The sequence below is a fragment of the Nomascus leucogenys genome, unplaced genomic scaffold, assembly GCF_006542625.1.
Source record: "Nomascus leucogenys isolate Asia unplaced genomic scaffold, Asia_NLE_v1 001141F_52501_qpd_obj, whole genome shotgun sequence".
Classification (NCBI taxonomy): Eukaryota; Metazoa; Chordata; class Mammalia; order Primates; family Hylobatidae; genus Nomascus; species Nomascus leucogenys.
Genome location: NW_022096230.1, coordinates 26,612 through 40,427, shown reverse-complemented (window position 1 = coordinate 40,427; position 13,816 = coordinate 26,612). Strand labels below are relative to the sequence as shown.

The following is a 13,816-nucleotide window of genomic DNA, read 5'->3' as shown; positions in this document are numbered from 1 at the left end:
TACAGGCGTGAGCCACTGCGCCCAGCCAGAAATAATTTTTAAAAATAATTTCGAGCCCCAGCATGATGGCTCATGTTTGTAATCCCATCACTTTGGGAGGCTGAGGCAGGCAGATTGCTTGAGCCTAGGAGTTCAAGATCAGCCTGTGCAACATGGTGAAATGCCATCTCTACAAAAAATAAAAAATTAGCTGGGTGTGGTGGTGTGTGCCTGTAGTCCCAGCTGTTTGGGACGCTGAGGTGGGAGGCTCACTTGAGCCTGGGTGACCGAGGCTGCAGTGAGCCATGATCCTGAGACTGCACTCCAGCCTGGGCAGCAGAGTGAGATGCTGTCTCAGATAAATAAATAAATAAAAATAAAATAATTTGAGGCGTAGGGGTCTGAAATTCTGGGATCTCCTTTATGCATTTGAGTGACTGAGATGATTTGAAGCTGGATCCAGTGCTCCTGAGGGCTGCTCTATTTCTGGTTGACTGTGACTCTTAGAGTGAGAAACCTGCACCCTACGTGCGGGGCATTATGGCATCCCCTCCCTCAGCCACATGAGCAGGTCCACAGCACTGCTCTAGACCAGGTGTGGTGGCTCACGCCTATAGTCCCAGCTACTCAGGAGACTGAGGCAGGAGGATTGCTTCAGGCCAGGAATTTGAGACCAGCCAGAGCAATATATTAGGTTGGTACAAAAGTAATTGCGGTTTTTGCCTTTAAAAGTAATGGCGACCCTGTGTTAGCAAAATAAAAAGCAAAAAAAAAAAAAAAAAAAGAAAGGAAGAATTAAAAAAAGAATCAGCTGGGCATGGTGGCTCACACCTCTAATCCCAGCACTTTGGGAGGCCAAGGCAGGCAGATCATGAGATCAGGAGATCCAGACCATCCTGGCTAACACGGTGAAACCCTGTTTCTACTAAAAATACAAAAAATTAGCCGGGCGTGGTGGCAGGCACCTGTAGTCCCAGCTACTCAGGAGGCTGAGGCAGGAGAATGGCATGAGCCCAGGAGATGGAGCTTGCAGTGAGCCGAGATCATGCCGCTGCACTCCAGGCTGGGTGACAGAGTAAGACTCCGTTTCAAAAAAAAAAAAAAAAAAAAAAAGAATCACTGCTCTGTCTCTCAGCCTCCTCTTTCAGGATTGGCGGTCGCCTTGAGGGGAATGCTGGCCTTGCCTGTCTCCAGCCCTGTACTTCTCTGCCTCCTATGCCTTTAAGCACATGTTTTCTATTTGCTGGGCTGTGAAATCTGCTCTTCATCTCATGGGGTTTGCTTTATAGGTCACTAGATCCTTTTCTCTTGGTGGTTTTAGAATTTGCATTTTCACATTGACTTTAAATAGTCTGATTATAGTTTGCCACAGCAAAGACCCTTTGCATTGCATTGTTTGGGGATATTTGAGCCTCCTCTATCTGGATGTCTAATCTCTTGTTGGATGTGAGTGGTTTTCATTATTATTTTATTAATGGGCTGGCATGTGGGCTGTGGTTCCAGGCGGGCTCAGAGGGGCAGCTGCCTTGATGTCTGGACAGCTTCTCTTTCTGTTCTTTTCTTACCTGGACTCTGGGTTGCTTGTTAGCTGCATCTGCCAGTTCTGAGTTTTCAAGGGGAGAGGGGCCCAGTGATGGCTGTTCTTTGAAGGAAAGGGAAGAATGTCTCCTGCTTAACATGTTTCTGTGTTTCCAGTTACTTGGTTAGTTAGTTAGAGCCAGGGTCTCTCGCTCTGTCGCGCAGGCTGGAGTGCAATGGCATGATCTTGGCTCACAGCAGTCTCCACCTTCCAGGCTTGAGCAATGCTCCCACCTCAGCCTCTCAAGCAGCTGGGACTGCAGGTATGTGCCACCATGCTTGGCTACCTTTTTAATTTTTTTTTTTTTTTTAATACAGACAAGGTCTCACTATATTGCCCAGGCTGGTCTTAAACTCATGGGCTCAAGTGATCCTCCTGCTTCGGCCTTTCAAAGTGCTGATATTACAGGCAGGGTTTCAGTTTTTTAAAGCTCCCAGCAGTGGTATTAAACTCTCCCTTTCCAGAGAAAGCGCACCCTGTCCGCATCCCTCATGTTATCCTCTCCTGCCTCTGCTTAGGGTTCACTCTGGGGGAAAGTGCCACTTGAGAGATTCCTTTTTGTGTGTGGTTCTGACTGACCGCTCCCTGCTCACAGATGCTGCTTCTCAGGGTGGGGTCCCTGAGGCCTGGAGTGTGGCCTCTGACAACCTTCAGGGCCAGATGCAGAATGACAGCCTGTGACCACATAGCCCCTGGTGGGAGACGTCCTGCCACCCTTTGCTTCTCTGTGCCACTCTGGCTGCACATTTCAGATCCTTGGGAAACGTTAACCAGTAGGACCTAGAAGGGGATGTGAGGAGGGGCACCCCCCAGGTGTGCCTGTGGTGAACTTTGTGCTGAGCAGATGCAGGGAGGGAGGCCCAGGTGCACACACCTGTGAAGTAGGGGCAGCTGGCTGGGCTCCTTGACCTGCTCCAGAGCTTCTCCTTATTTTCTGGCCACTTCACCTGCAGAAGGCTCAGGTGGCTGTGGCCTCTAGGGTCCCTTGCAGCGGAAATGATGCCTGTCCTCAGCCCCTCTCTAGGCCTGGCGCTGTGCTCAGCACCGCATGTGTATGTGTATGTGCACACATGTGAATGTGTGCAGACATCATGAGGTGTGGTCCCTGCTCTTAGGCAGCTTGCCTTGTGGCTGAAATGAACCATCACCTGAATCAAGGGATGGAAACACAGGTCAGATGCCGTGACCTTCTATGGAGTCAGATGGTGGCTCCGTGACCTGGCTTCACTCCAGAACTACCTGGGGTTTCTAGTTGTGCAAATCCCAGGTCCCACTCAGATTATGAGTCCAGTTCTCTGCAGGTGGAACCCAGGGAGGTGTATTTTTAACAAGATGGTACTGCTCATTCACCCAGCCCAGCCAGTGGTCTCGGCATACCCAGGAACCGCTGACATAGAGCTTGTGCTCCCCATAAAATGGGAAACAGCATTCATGGACGGGGGACATGTGGCTTGGTCATGACAGTCACGGTGTTATATACCCTGCACATAACATAGCACAGACTGTGTTCGGGTGACATTAAGGACGAGCTCCTGCAGGCTAGCCGTCTGGATAGTGCCGGCTGGGGGTAGAAGTTAGAGGGGTCACAGAGGGGCTTCCTCCCGCGCCCTCATCAGCTGCTTGATTTAGGGCTTGGTTCTGGGTCCTTCTGGGCCTGATTCTGAACCATGGGACTGGTGTGGCCTGCAGGCTCCTCCCGCCACAAGCTGTTCGTGGTGCAGGGGGAGAACAGTTTCCACAGTTCCCCAGACAGCAGCTGTGGATGCCAGGCCCCCAGGAGTTGTTACTGAAGTTGCTGCTGAACAGCTCGCCTTTCACTGAGCTCCACATAGCACCCGTGGTGATGGGAGCCGGATAGACAGAGCCTGCCAGCCTGCACATCAGCTCCCAACTGGGAGGGGCAGAGGGAGGAGGGGGTGGGGACCCCAGGCAGCAGGGCTCTGGGAGCAGTGGGGCCCTGGATTCCAGGGGTGTCCGGCAGGCCCTTCCTTACTCTACCTCTCTCGGCCTCTGGATGGAGGTGCTGGCCTCGGTCAGGCTCTGCCTCTGACTAAGGGCTGGAGAAGTGGCGGGCGTGGGCTGCTGCCCCGTGGGGCCTCTGAACAGACCCCAGGGCCTCTGCCAATCATGACTCCTTGCTTTCAGCTGGACCCACAGGCCCTGCAGGACAGAGACTGGCAGCGCACCATCATCGCCATGAATGGGGTACGTGTCTGTGGGACTCTCCTGGTGCCCACTTCCCTCAGAAGGATAGGGTGGCCTCTGTTCATTTCAAATCAGTCAGAGGTGGCTGAGCCTGAGGCGGCATCTGAGAGGGAGCCTGGCTGGAGGAGGGAGGGCCCCCGAAGAGCAGAATCACCATGCACGGGAATCGCATTCACTGGCTGGGATGCAGTTGCCAGCAGGCCCTGAGCATCCCTCCTCAAACAAAGGTCTCATGGCACCACCAGGACAGGTGGGGCCTCCACTTGGGGACCTGGGGGCTGCCCGTAGAAATGGAGACCCCCGATTTGTCTTTAGGTACCCTAGAAAGGCTTAGACCTTAAAAGTTAATGACACACCCAAAAAGGCCTGGGTATAAATGGTAAAATGTTAATATTTGAGATTCTTGGCTTTTTCTTATATTATTCTGTCTTTCCTACTTAATTTTTAATTGTTACTAAGAAAGAGAAAGCTGGTCACGGTACACCTATAATCTCAGCTACTCTGGAGGCTGAGCCAGGAGAATCACTGGAGCCCAAGAGTTCGATTACAGCCTGGGCAACATTGCAAGATCCCATATCTTAAGAAAAAGTAAGCAACCAAGAGAAGCAACAGGGATTTTAGGAGATGGTTCTGCAGAAGCCAGTCCTTTACACCATCTTCGACAATCCTGGCTCTTGCTGAAGTAGACTAGGGGCTTCCCCGAGGGGCGACTCCACCTCATGCTGAGACCTCTGCATGCCTTGGGGGGTGGAAATATTTGATGAAACTCCCAGGGGCCCTTGGGACCTTGGGCTATGAGGACCAGAAGGATTAGAGGACCGTACCCCTTCTCCCCACTATAGATTGAAGTAAAGCTCTCAGTCAAGTTCAACAGCAGGGAGTTCAGCTTGAAGAGGATGCCGTCCCGAAAACAGACAGGGGTCTTCGGAGTCAAGATTGCTGTGGTCACCAAGTGAGTGGGGAGGGGCTTGGGCTCATGCACTGAAGGCGCCTGTCCCTTCAGCTGTTTCTGCAGAAAAGAGCATGTGTGGGTCTCTCCTCTCTGTGCGTGGCCGCTGCACGGTGAGGTCAGGCCCCAGGGAACACTTGGTGTGTTCAGCTGCCTCCTGTGTTTCCTCCAAACCAGCTCAGGAATGTCCTTGCCGCCTTGCTTGGAAGCAGTAGGCTGGCTCCAGGAACTGCCCAAGTGCAGGGTTTTCTGCCCTTGCTTGGAATTTGTCACGGTCCCAGATTCCTGCTGAATGGTTGTAACCCCTGCCCCTTTGTCACGAGTCAGTTGCCAAGAGAAGCCTGTTTGTTGGTTTGAGAGCAGTTCTTGCAGACACAGATCACCTCCTCTGAGAATTCATTTGCTTCCCCAGGATGGAATCTGGCTGGGCCCCTGACCTTGCTGGTCACGTGGGCCAGGGCCTCCATCAATCATACCCTGGACTCCTTTCTGTGTCTAAACACCATGCCCCACCCCCAGCTGCATGGAAGCCACTTGTGTAGCACTCTGGGAGGGCTCTGGGCATGAGCAGCGAGGACTCCATCAGCAGTTCCCCCAAATAAGCCCTGCTAATGAGGGTGCTTGAGAAGCAGCTTTGATGTGCTGCTAAATCCAGTTGCAAAACAGAACTAAAGTTAAGGCCTCTGCACAGCACTGTGTTCTAACTTTGAAGTATTCTTACTCTAGTGTCCTGTGTGGTGGTATTGGAATTGTCCATTGCTAAGACTCAGAGGAGAAAAGCACTTAGCATCGCAGGACTTGGAGCACTGGTGCTGAGGCAACCCTTCATTCATTCGTCGGATGTGTGTTAAGGCCCAGGCCCAGGGCAGGGGTCGGGGATTCTCCTCTCACACAGCACGTGGGTGGCAGGACCAACACCGGGTCTGATCTCCCAGCTGGGGGCACAGGCTGCTAACCCCAGGCCTGGAATCTGTCAGATGCCCTTCCTGTGCTGACTTTACTTAGACAGGCCTCCTGACCTTCCCGATCATGTGTGATTTGCAGGGGTTCTGGCCGCTTGAAAGGTTCCTGAGAAAGTACATGCAATGAGGACAGAGCTTGCAGAGGGAGGACAGGCATGCAGAAGGCTCTGTGTGCAGCCCCAGACCTGGGCACCTTCACCACCATCCTCACTCCACATCCACAAAGCAGGTCTCCTGTGTGTGGCCCAAGCAGGGCTGTCAGGACACTGAGAACATTCCCTCCTCCCGCAGGAGAGAGAGGTCCAAGGTGCCCTACATCATGCGCCAGTGCGTGGAGGAGATCGAGCGCCGAGGCATGGAGGAGGTGGGCCTCTACCGCATGTCCGGAGTGGTCGTGGACATCCAGGCACTGAAGGCAGCCTTCGACGTCAGTGAGTGTTGGCCTGGGGAGGACAGAACGGAGGTGTGGGCGGCAGTGTCCGTGATGAGATCTCAGAGCGCTGCATGGCCCAGGCATGTCACATCCTTCTCTGTGTCTTTTCTTCATTTACTGTGTTGTTATTTTTAAAAAAGAGAAGACAAGAGTTGTAGAAAAAGCCTCTGTAGAAGCCAGTTTTTAAACCATCCTAGCCACGCATGCCACTTGCTGGGGTGGACCAGGGGCTTCTGCCGGGCCTTGGCCTTTCTGCCTTGGGGGTGGACAGGAGGTGGAAGCCCAGGACTCAGTGCGGTCTGTCCACTGCCCTGTGTGAGGATGCGGCGGGCAGAGGGCACTGGTGGGATCCAGCTCAGGCTGGGGCTGCAGCATCTCTGCCTCCATCTCAACAACCCTCACAGGCTATGAAGGACCTGGACCTGCCTCAAATGCCAGGGGAGGGCACTGAGGCCCCAGAGGGTCCTTCCCAGCATCTTCAAAGCAACAGGATTTTGTGCCTGCAGACCCTTCTTTGGGGCACACACCACTGACCCTGACCAGGACACCTAGAATTCCCAGCACCCCAGGCCCAGAATGGACCTGGCCTGTGGTGGGGAGGTAAGTACCAGTGGACAATTGGATCCAAAGGAAGACACAGGTTCAAACACTGAAACCAATCAGATTCTCCCATGGCCTTCCTGCTATCAGAAGACACTGGTGCAGGGGTGGTTGCTATGCACAGGGCAGAGCCACCCAATCCCCACGCAGGCACTGTGTCCTGCCACACTGGCCTCCTCCCGGCCATCACATCGGGCCAACCAGAGGACAGGAATAGGAATGCCCACGCACCCCCATCAACTCTGCAGACACAGAACCAGGCACAGCTCTTGGGAGGAGTCAGATGAGCTGCTCAAAGCCCGGGAGGGACCTGCACTGTGGTCAGTGTGGCAGGGATGGTGCTTTAGCCAAGGCAGGGATGGCAGGTGACTCACTCGGGATCCTCAAGGAGGCTGCTGCGTTTCTGTGCTCTTTCCAGATAACAAGGACGTGTCGGTGATGATGAGCGAGATGGACGTGAACACCATCGCAGGCACGCTGAAGCTGCACTTCCGTGAGCTGCCCGAGCCCCTCTTCACTGACGAGTTCTACCCCAACTTCGCGGAGGGCATCAGTGAGCACTGGAGGCCTTGGCCTCGTGGGAGACATCTCCTCCACGTGCACTGCTGCCCTCGGAGGCTGTGAAAAGTGAGGTGTGGGAACCTGAGCTGTGTCCCCTCTGCCACGGTCGGCGTTTTAACCCAACCTCAAAAAGCGGGGGACCAGAACAGAGCCTGTCCTGGAAGCCCTCGCCCATCCCCAGAGGGCTCCCCGTCCCTATTCCTCAAGGAGACCAAGAGGGTGAAATGGTCAGCACTGCCCTGCTGTAGGGTCCTAAAGTCTGCTGTCCTTCCTGCAGACCAGGGCTAAACAAGGGCATTCAGGTGCTCTAGCCAAGGGTCCTGGCCCAGTCAAGCACAAGTTCAAACCTGGGCTGACCCTTAGTCAACCTGGAGGCTGATGTCTAAAGTGGGTGTAGTGTGTGCAGCGCCTGTATCCTCCACATCACCCTTACAGCAGGTCTGCCTCCCAGGCCCATGCACAGAGGACCTGCTCTCCCAGCCTGCAGGTGCCCCTGTGGTGTCCAGGACGACGAGGGGGTCTCTGCATACTTGGTGGGGCTGGGGCCTCCCACTTCCCACCTCCTTGTGTCCCTCACTCCCCTGTTTCATTCCATGCCGAGCCTCCCCTGCCTTGGGCTCCCCTGGGGAGGGGGTGGTGGCAGGAGTTGCCCAAGGGCAGCTCTGCCCATGAGCAGCTGCTCTAGCGGCTCCTGCTGCTGCTGTTCGCCGCGTGCTGCTGACCCCTGTGAGGTAGAGAAAAGGCGTTCAGGTGGTTCACACCCCACACAGGTGCCCCTCACACGGTCCTCACTGGTGGCCAGCGCTGTGGGTGTGACGATGTGACGAGCCTAAACTGCGCAAGGACTCGTGTCCCGGGCGCTCCATGTGACCACCTCGGGAGAGGTCTCCGGCTTGTTGTAACCCAGAGGAGTAACCCACCGCCTCCTGCAGCTCTTTCAGACCCGGTTGCAAAGAAGAGCTGCATGCTCAACCTGCTGCTATCCCTGCCGGGGGCCAACCTGCTCACCTTCCTTTTCCTTCTAGACCACCTGGAAAGGTAGCCCAGCTCTCTTGTGGCTGCCCAGGACTCCAGGTCTCTCAGACGCGGGGTGCCCCTCTGCTCCCACCAGACCCCCAGCACCAAGGACCTTTTCCCCTGACCCCTGTCTGCAGTAACTCACTGCTTCTAAGGAATAGCACCACTGCCACCTCCGCCCCTGCCTCTCCTCTTTGCCACCCTCCTCCCTGCCTCTCCTCTTTGCCACCCTCCTCCCTCTGCACTGTGGCCTTAACAAAGAGCTCAGAGCTTTGGCCATGGCCAGCAGTGCACTTGGACCCCTCTCTTCCCTCCCAACCACATCATGAAGACCTCCCCACCAGCCCAGAGCTGGCCCCTAGTCCTGGGCCACTGAGACCCAGAAGTACCAGGGCTGAAGTCAGCTTGCAGCACAGCCAGGGTCAAGGTCACTCCCTCCCTGAAGACTCCAGCACGGCACAGCCCCTCTGCCTCTCTCCTGGTGGTGGCATTGTAATGACACCCTCTGCTTTGGTCCTCTACAGGGTGGCAGAGAAGGAGGCAGTCAATAAGATGTCCCTGCACAACCTCGCCACTGTCTTTGGCCCCAAGCTGCTCCAGCCTTCCGAGAAGGAGAGCAAGCTCCCTGCCAATCCAAGCCAGCCTATCACAATGACTGACAGCTGGTCCTTGGAGGTCATGTCCCAGGTATGGGAAGACAGGCTCCAGCCCATGCCACCCCAGCCTGACAGAGGTGGCCTCTGCCTGCCCCACCCCCAGTCCTGCCCATCTTCCTACTTGCATCGTATGTGGTGGTGGCTGAGATTCAGAGAGAGGGACTTGCCTAGGTTCGCATGGATGGGAGTGATAGGGGGTGCCCAGTCCACCTCCTGGTCCTGCGGATGCACCTTGCTGGGGGCTTAAAACCACCCCAAGTGTTCGGGTGTGGTGGCTCATGCCTGTAATCCCAGCACTTTGTGAGACCGAGGCAGGACAACCGAACCCAGGTGTTTGAGACCAGTCTGGGCAATGTAGCAAACCCCGTCTCTAGAAAAAATACAAAGAAAAATTAGCCAGGCATTGTGGCACACACCTGTAATCCTAGGTATCTGGGAGGCTGACACAGGAGGATTGCTTGAGCCCAGGAGTTAGAGGCTGCAGTGACCTATGATGGAGCCGCTGTACTCCAGCCTGGGGGACAGAGCAAGGCCCTGTGCATCTCTAAAATAAACAACCCCCCCCACCCAAGAAGTCATACCTTGTCAGGACCCCACCCCACCCCCGTCTCACTGTAAGGGGTTCATGACACCAGCAGGGGTTTCTAGCACCTGAGGTGGACTTGGCGGCTTGGGTCCCAAAGACCTCCCCACCAGCAGCTGTGAGCTCCCCTCTGAGCCACTCTCCTCTTCCCCACTCTGCCCGGGCAGGTCCAGGTGCTGCTGTACTTCCTGTGGCTGGAGGCCATCCCTGCCCTGGACAGCAAGAGACAGAGTATCCTGTTCTCCACCAATGTCTAAAGGTCCCAGTCCATCTCCTGGAGGTGGACAGACGGCCTGGAAACCTCTGGCTAATCAGGCCATCTGTAGAGTGAGAATCAAGATTTTCTGAGGCATCCTTGGGCCACCCCCAAGTGTCAGGCCATCTGCCAAGAGACAGCGGCCCAAAGCAGAAGGACAGGTGGCCTGGGCAGATCCCGCCCAGGTCTGAGAGCCCCAGGCTGGCCTCAGACTGTGGGTTTTTTATGTGGCCACCTGAGGGCGCCCCCAAGCCAGTTCATCTCGGAGTCCAGGCCTGGCCCTGGGAGACAGGGTGAAAGGAGTGGTTTTTATGAACTTAACTTATAGAGTCTAAAAGATTTCTACCGAATCACTTGTCGAGATGTGCCCTCTCTGGGGAGGAGGGAACGTGACCGGATTCCCTCACTGTTGTATCTGGAATAAACGCTGCTGCTTCATCCTGTGGGGCCAAGGCCTGTGTGGGTGGGGCCTCTTCCATTTCCCTGACTTAGAAACCACACTCCACTTAGAACAGGGTTGGAGAGGCTTAGTCAGCACTGGGGAGCGTTTGGACTCCATTCTTGGCTTTCTTCTTTTTCTTTCCAGAAGGACTTTTGTGCAGAAATGGGTCTTTTGTTGCCGTGTTTGTCCTCCTTGGAAGGCAGCTCCAGGAGGCCCGTGAAATGTCGGGGGACAGGACCCCCAGGGAGGGAATCCCAGGCTACGCACTTTAGGGTTCGTTCTCCAGGGAGAGCGACCTCGTCTCCCGATCCTGACCACCCTTCCAGCCCACGCTCTCCTGTTTGGCTTCCACAGGCCTGGACTTCTCTGGCTTCTCTGCCCACACACTCCCTGCCCCAAGTGTCCCTGCCCCTGCCCAGCACAGCTGACTCCATTTCTGTCCTCTCAGCTCAGCGGACTCGCTCAACTTTTGTAAAAGTCTCCACTTGGTGATAGCAGCTTGCCGATGACTTGTTTTAAAACTTTCATCCTAAATAACCTTTTGATACTTGAATATTTTTAAGTTTTATACGTAGTTTCTAATTTTTTCCCCAACAGATCCAGATACCTAATAAGATGCTGGAATGTAATCCCTGGACAATCCGTGTCCTGGCAGCATTTGGTCTTCCTCTAAGCGCCTGGCTTCGCTGTTCTCAGGAGTGGGTTCTGAAGTCTCTGGAGAACAGGATACGTGGAGGGTTAGGAAGGGGCCAGGCCTAGAGACAGGAGACTCCCTCCCAGAGCAGGTGGAGGCACAGGACCATTTGCTACCCCATCTGCCGGCACCTGCGGGGAGCCCAGGCATTCTTTGTAAACTCTCCTGACCACCTGGCTAAAGAAAACAGAAGCATGGAGGCCGCCAAGTATTTTCAAGAAATAACCCCATGAACATTGCACCACTGTTTTAGAAAAAGGGGCTTGGGGCAGGCAGAGAAGAGAAGGGAGAGCAAACTGAGAGCCAAGTTTCCAGACGGTCCTGCAGGAGGAGAGGATGCAGCTGCCCAGAGGGAAGCAGGATCACATTTAAGGAAGTGTGTGGGGTCCCTGGATGACACCAGCACCCAGTGCGACTCTGGCGACCGCTCCCAAGGTGGGAGGAGTGGGTGCCCCTGTGTGTCAGTGGGCAGCTCCTGCTGAGCCCACAGCTCACTGGGGAGCCTGACAGCGGGGCCATGCGCCTGACACTCCTCTCTGCTTGTGGACCTGGCGAGGCAGGGAGCAGAAAACAGAGCCACTTGAAGGCTTTCTGTCTGCCTCTGTGTGCAGTGTGGATTTAGTTGTGCTTTTTTCTTGCTGGGAGAGCACAGCCACCATTTACAAGCAGTGTCACCCTCGTGGGTGGTGAGGACAGAACAGGATCCTCTGCTCTCTGTACCTATCTGGGCCCGGTGGGCTCCCCTGTCCTGGCTTCCATCTCTGTCTCAGCGACCATCCAGCCCTGCGCAGGAACACATGTTGCTTTGAAAAGCCAAATCCAGCCCTTGTCTCGGTCTCCTCTGGTCTCATGATGTGCATCTGTTACCTTGAAACTGGAATCCAGTCTATCAATGTCTGTGCCAATTTTTGTTCCCTCTCCAACCTCCTTCCCCTTATGACTTTTTATTTACGTAGGTTGTGTGCTGTCTAATGATGGGATGACCACACTTTTCCATGTTCTAAAAGTGCTCCTCTCCCGCAGGGCCCCAGGGCTGATGGTTGCTTTGGGTCTACAGCTACGTCTTACCCGCCTCCTGGCTCGAAAGCCTGTGTGGTGGCAAAGCCGGTGTGGGGCTGGGGAACGCGGCGTTCTCCAGGAGGGGGACCCGGCTCTCCTTCTGCAGTGCAGGCAAAGGCCTAGATGCCAGTGTGACCTCCCACAAGGCATGGCTTCCAGACTCCCCAACCAGAAGTGATGCTTTTTTGCCTCGGGCCCTGGGTTTGAAGCAGCCTGGCTTTCTCTCGGTAAGTGGCTGGTGTCTTAGCAGCTGCAATCTGAGCTCAGCCACCTACACACCATCGTGGGGGAATGAACTGCCGACACTTTCATTAAAAAGTTTCCTGAGACGACTTGCGTGCATGTTGATTTCATGATGAGCGCCGCTGGGAAGAAGCCCTGAGCCGGTGGGGTGGTGCTGGAGCGGCAGGTGCAGTGATGGGGCTGGGTGCCCAGGAGGCCTCCGTGCTCAATCAGGCCACAGTGGCCAAGCCCAGGCTGCAGGGAAGGCCGGCCTGGGGGGTGTGGGTGAGCACAGGTAGGCGCCAGCTGGGCAGTGTTAGGATGCTAGAGCAGCATCCCTAACTCCACTGAGTGGGGTAGTCTGGTTGGGGCAGGGACTGCTGTTGCTTTGGCAGAGAGAGATGATCCCCACTGGGGAGAGGCTGTTCTGACTCTGCAGGTGGGACCGGGACAGATGGCCACCAGGGTGACCCGGCTGGTCTTCCTTTGCTGTGCTGAGCCCTGGGACATGGAGGATTCCCGCCACGCACAGCCTGGGCCCGGGTTCTTACCTGTGGCCACCGCTCTGGCACGAGCCCCTCAGTCTTGGGTGGTTTCTGCCTGGTCCGGGATTCGGTGTTGCTGCTGAGTCCAGCCTTTCCACCACCTCCGCATGGGCTGTGGGTGTTGTCAGCTGCCTCCCGCCTTGGCTTCAGTAGCTCACCCAGCTTACAGGGGAGCTGCCCTGGGCTGGAGATGGGCACGCACCCTGGGTCCTACTTGAATGAATGCAGCTTGAGGAGACCCGGCCACATCCACTGGGCCACAGGTTACCCTCGGCAATGCCCACATCAGCCATCAGCCTCAGCCTCCCCAGGAGAGCAAGGCTCACACGACAAAGGCTGCCCGTGGCCGGTGAGGTGGCTGAGCCCAGCCAGGACTTTTGTCGGACTCCCAGGATGTGGCTCTGCTCGTGAGCTGCCTGGTCAGCTCTCTCGGGGTGAGAGGGGCCTGTCACACGGGCCCCTGCCTGCAGTGTGACCCTTTTCAGCTCCTCTCAGCAGCCCTGCCTGAGGAGTGTCACCACCACCATGATCATTTCCCTGACACTGCGAGGGTGTAGGGACGTCCTGGGTAGAGACAGGGCCTGGCAGCAGCAGGCTCAGGGGTGCCCTGAACTGGTGGGCTGGGGACCTGGTGGAGACCACACCAAGGGCTGCACAAGGGGACGAGCCTCCACCCTTGCCTCTCCGCAGGCCTCAGCAGCCCCTCACACAGGCAGAAGGGTTGACACTGGGTCCTGCCCTCACTGCAAGAGCTACGAGTGCCACGTGCTGTTCTGCCCAATCTGGTGTCTGCAGGGGAGGAAAGGGCTGCTGCTGGCCCGTTTCTGAGCGTTCAGCACCTAAGGGTGACAGCACTGTCTGTCCCTACCCTCCGGGTCCTGTTTGAAAATCAAACCCATGCTCACGGGCCTATCTTTTGTTCTTTTAGAGACAGGGTCTCACTTTGTCACCCAAGCTGGAGTGCAGTGGTGCGATTATAGCTCAATGCAGCCTCCAATCCCCGGACTCAAGGGACCCTCCTGCCTCAGCCTGCCAAGTAGCTTGGACTATAGCTGGGTGCCATTGCACCTGTTT

The 13,816-nt window shown here is 55.7% G+C and overlaps 1 protein-coding gene across 1 annotated transcript; it reads left to right on the top strand.

Annotated features, from left to right (window-relative positions):
• The first annotated feature begins 3,452 nt into the window (after window positions 1-3,452).
• On the top strand, window positions 3,453-9,781 carry LOC100595036 (breakpoint cluster region protein-like). The gene is made up of 7 exons (XM_030808674.1): window positions 3,453-3,763; window positions 4,606-4,715; window positions 5,966-6,105; window positions 7,126-7,260; window positions 8,201-8,306; window positions 8,810-8,972; window positions 9,692-9,781. The coding sequence occupies exons 1-7, from the start codon at window positions 3,686-3,688 to the stop codon at window positions 9,779-9,781; spliced, it is 822 nt and encodes a 273-aa protein (XP_030664534.1). The 5' UTR covers window positions 3,453-3,685.
• The last annotated feature ends 4,035 nt before the right edge of the window (window positions 9,782-13,816 follow it).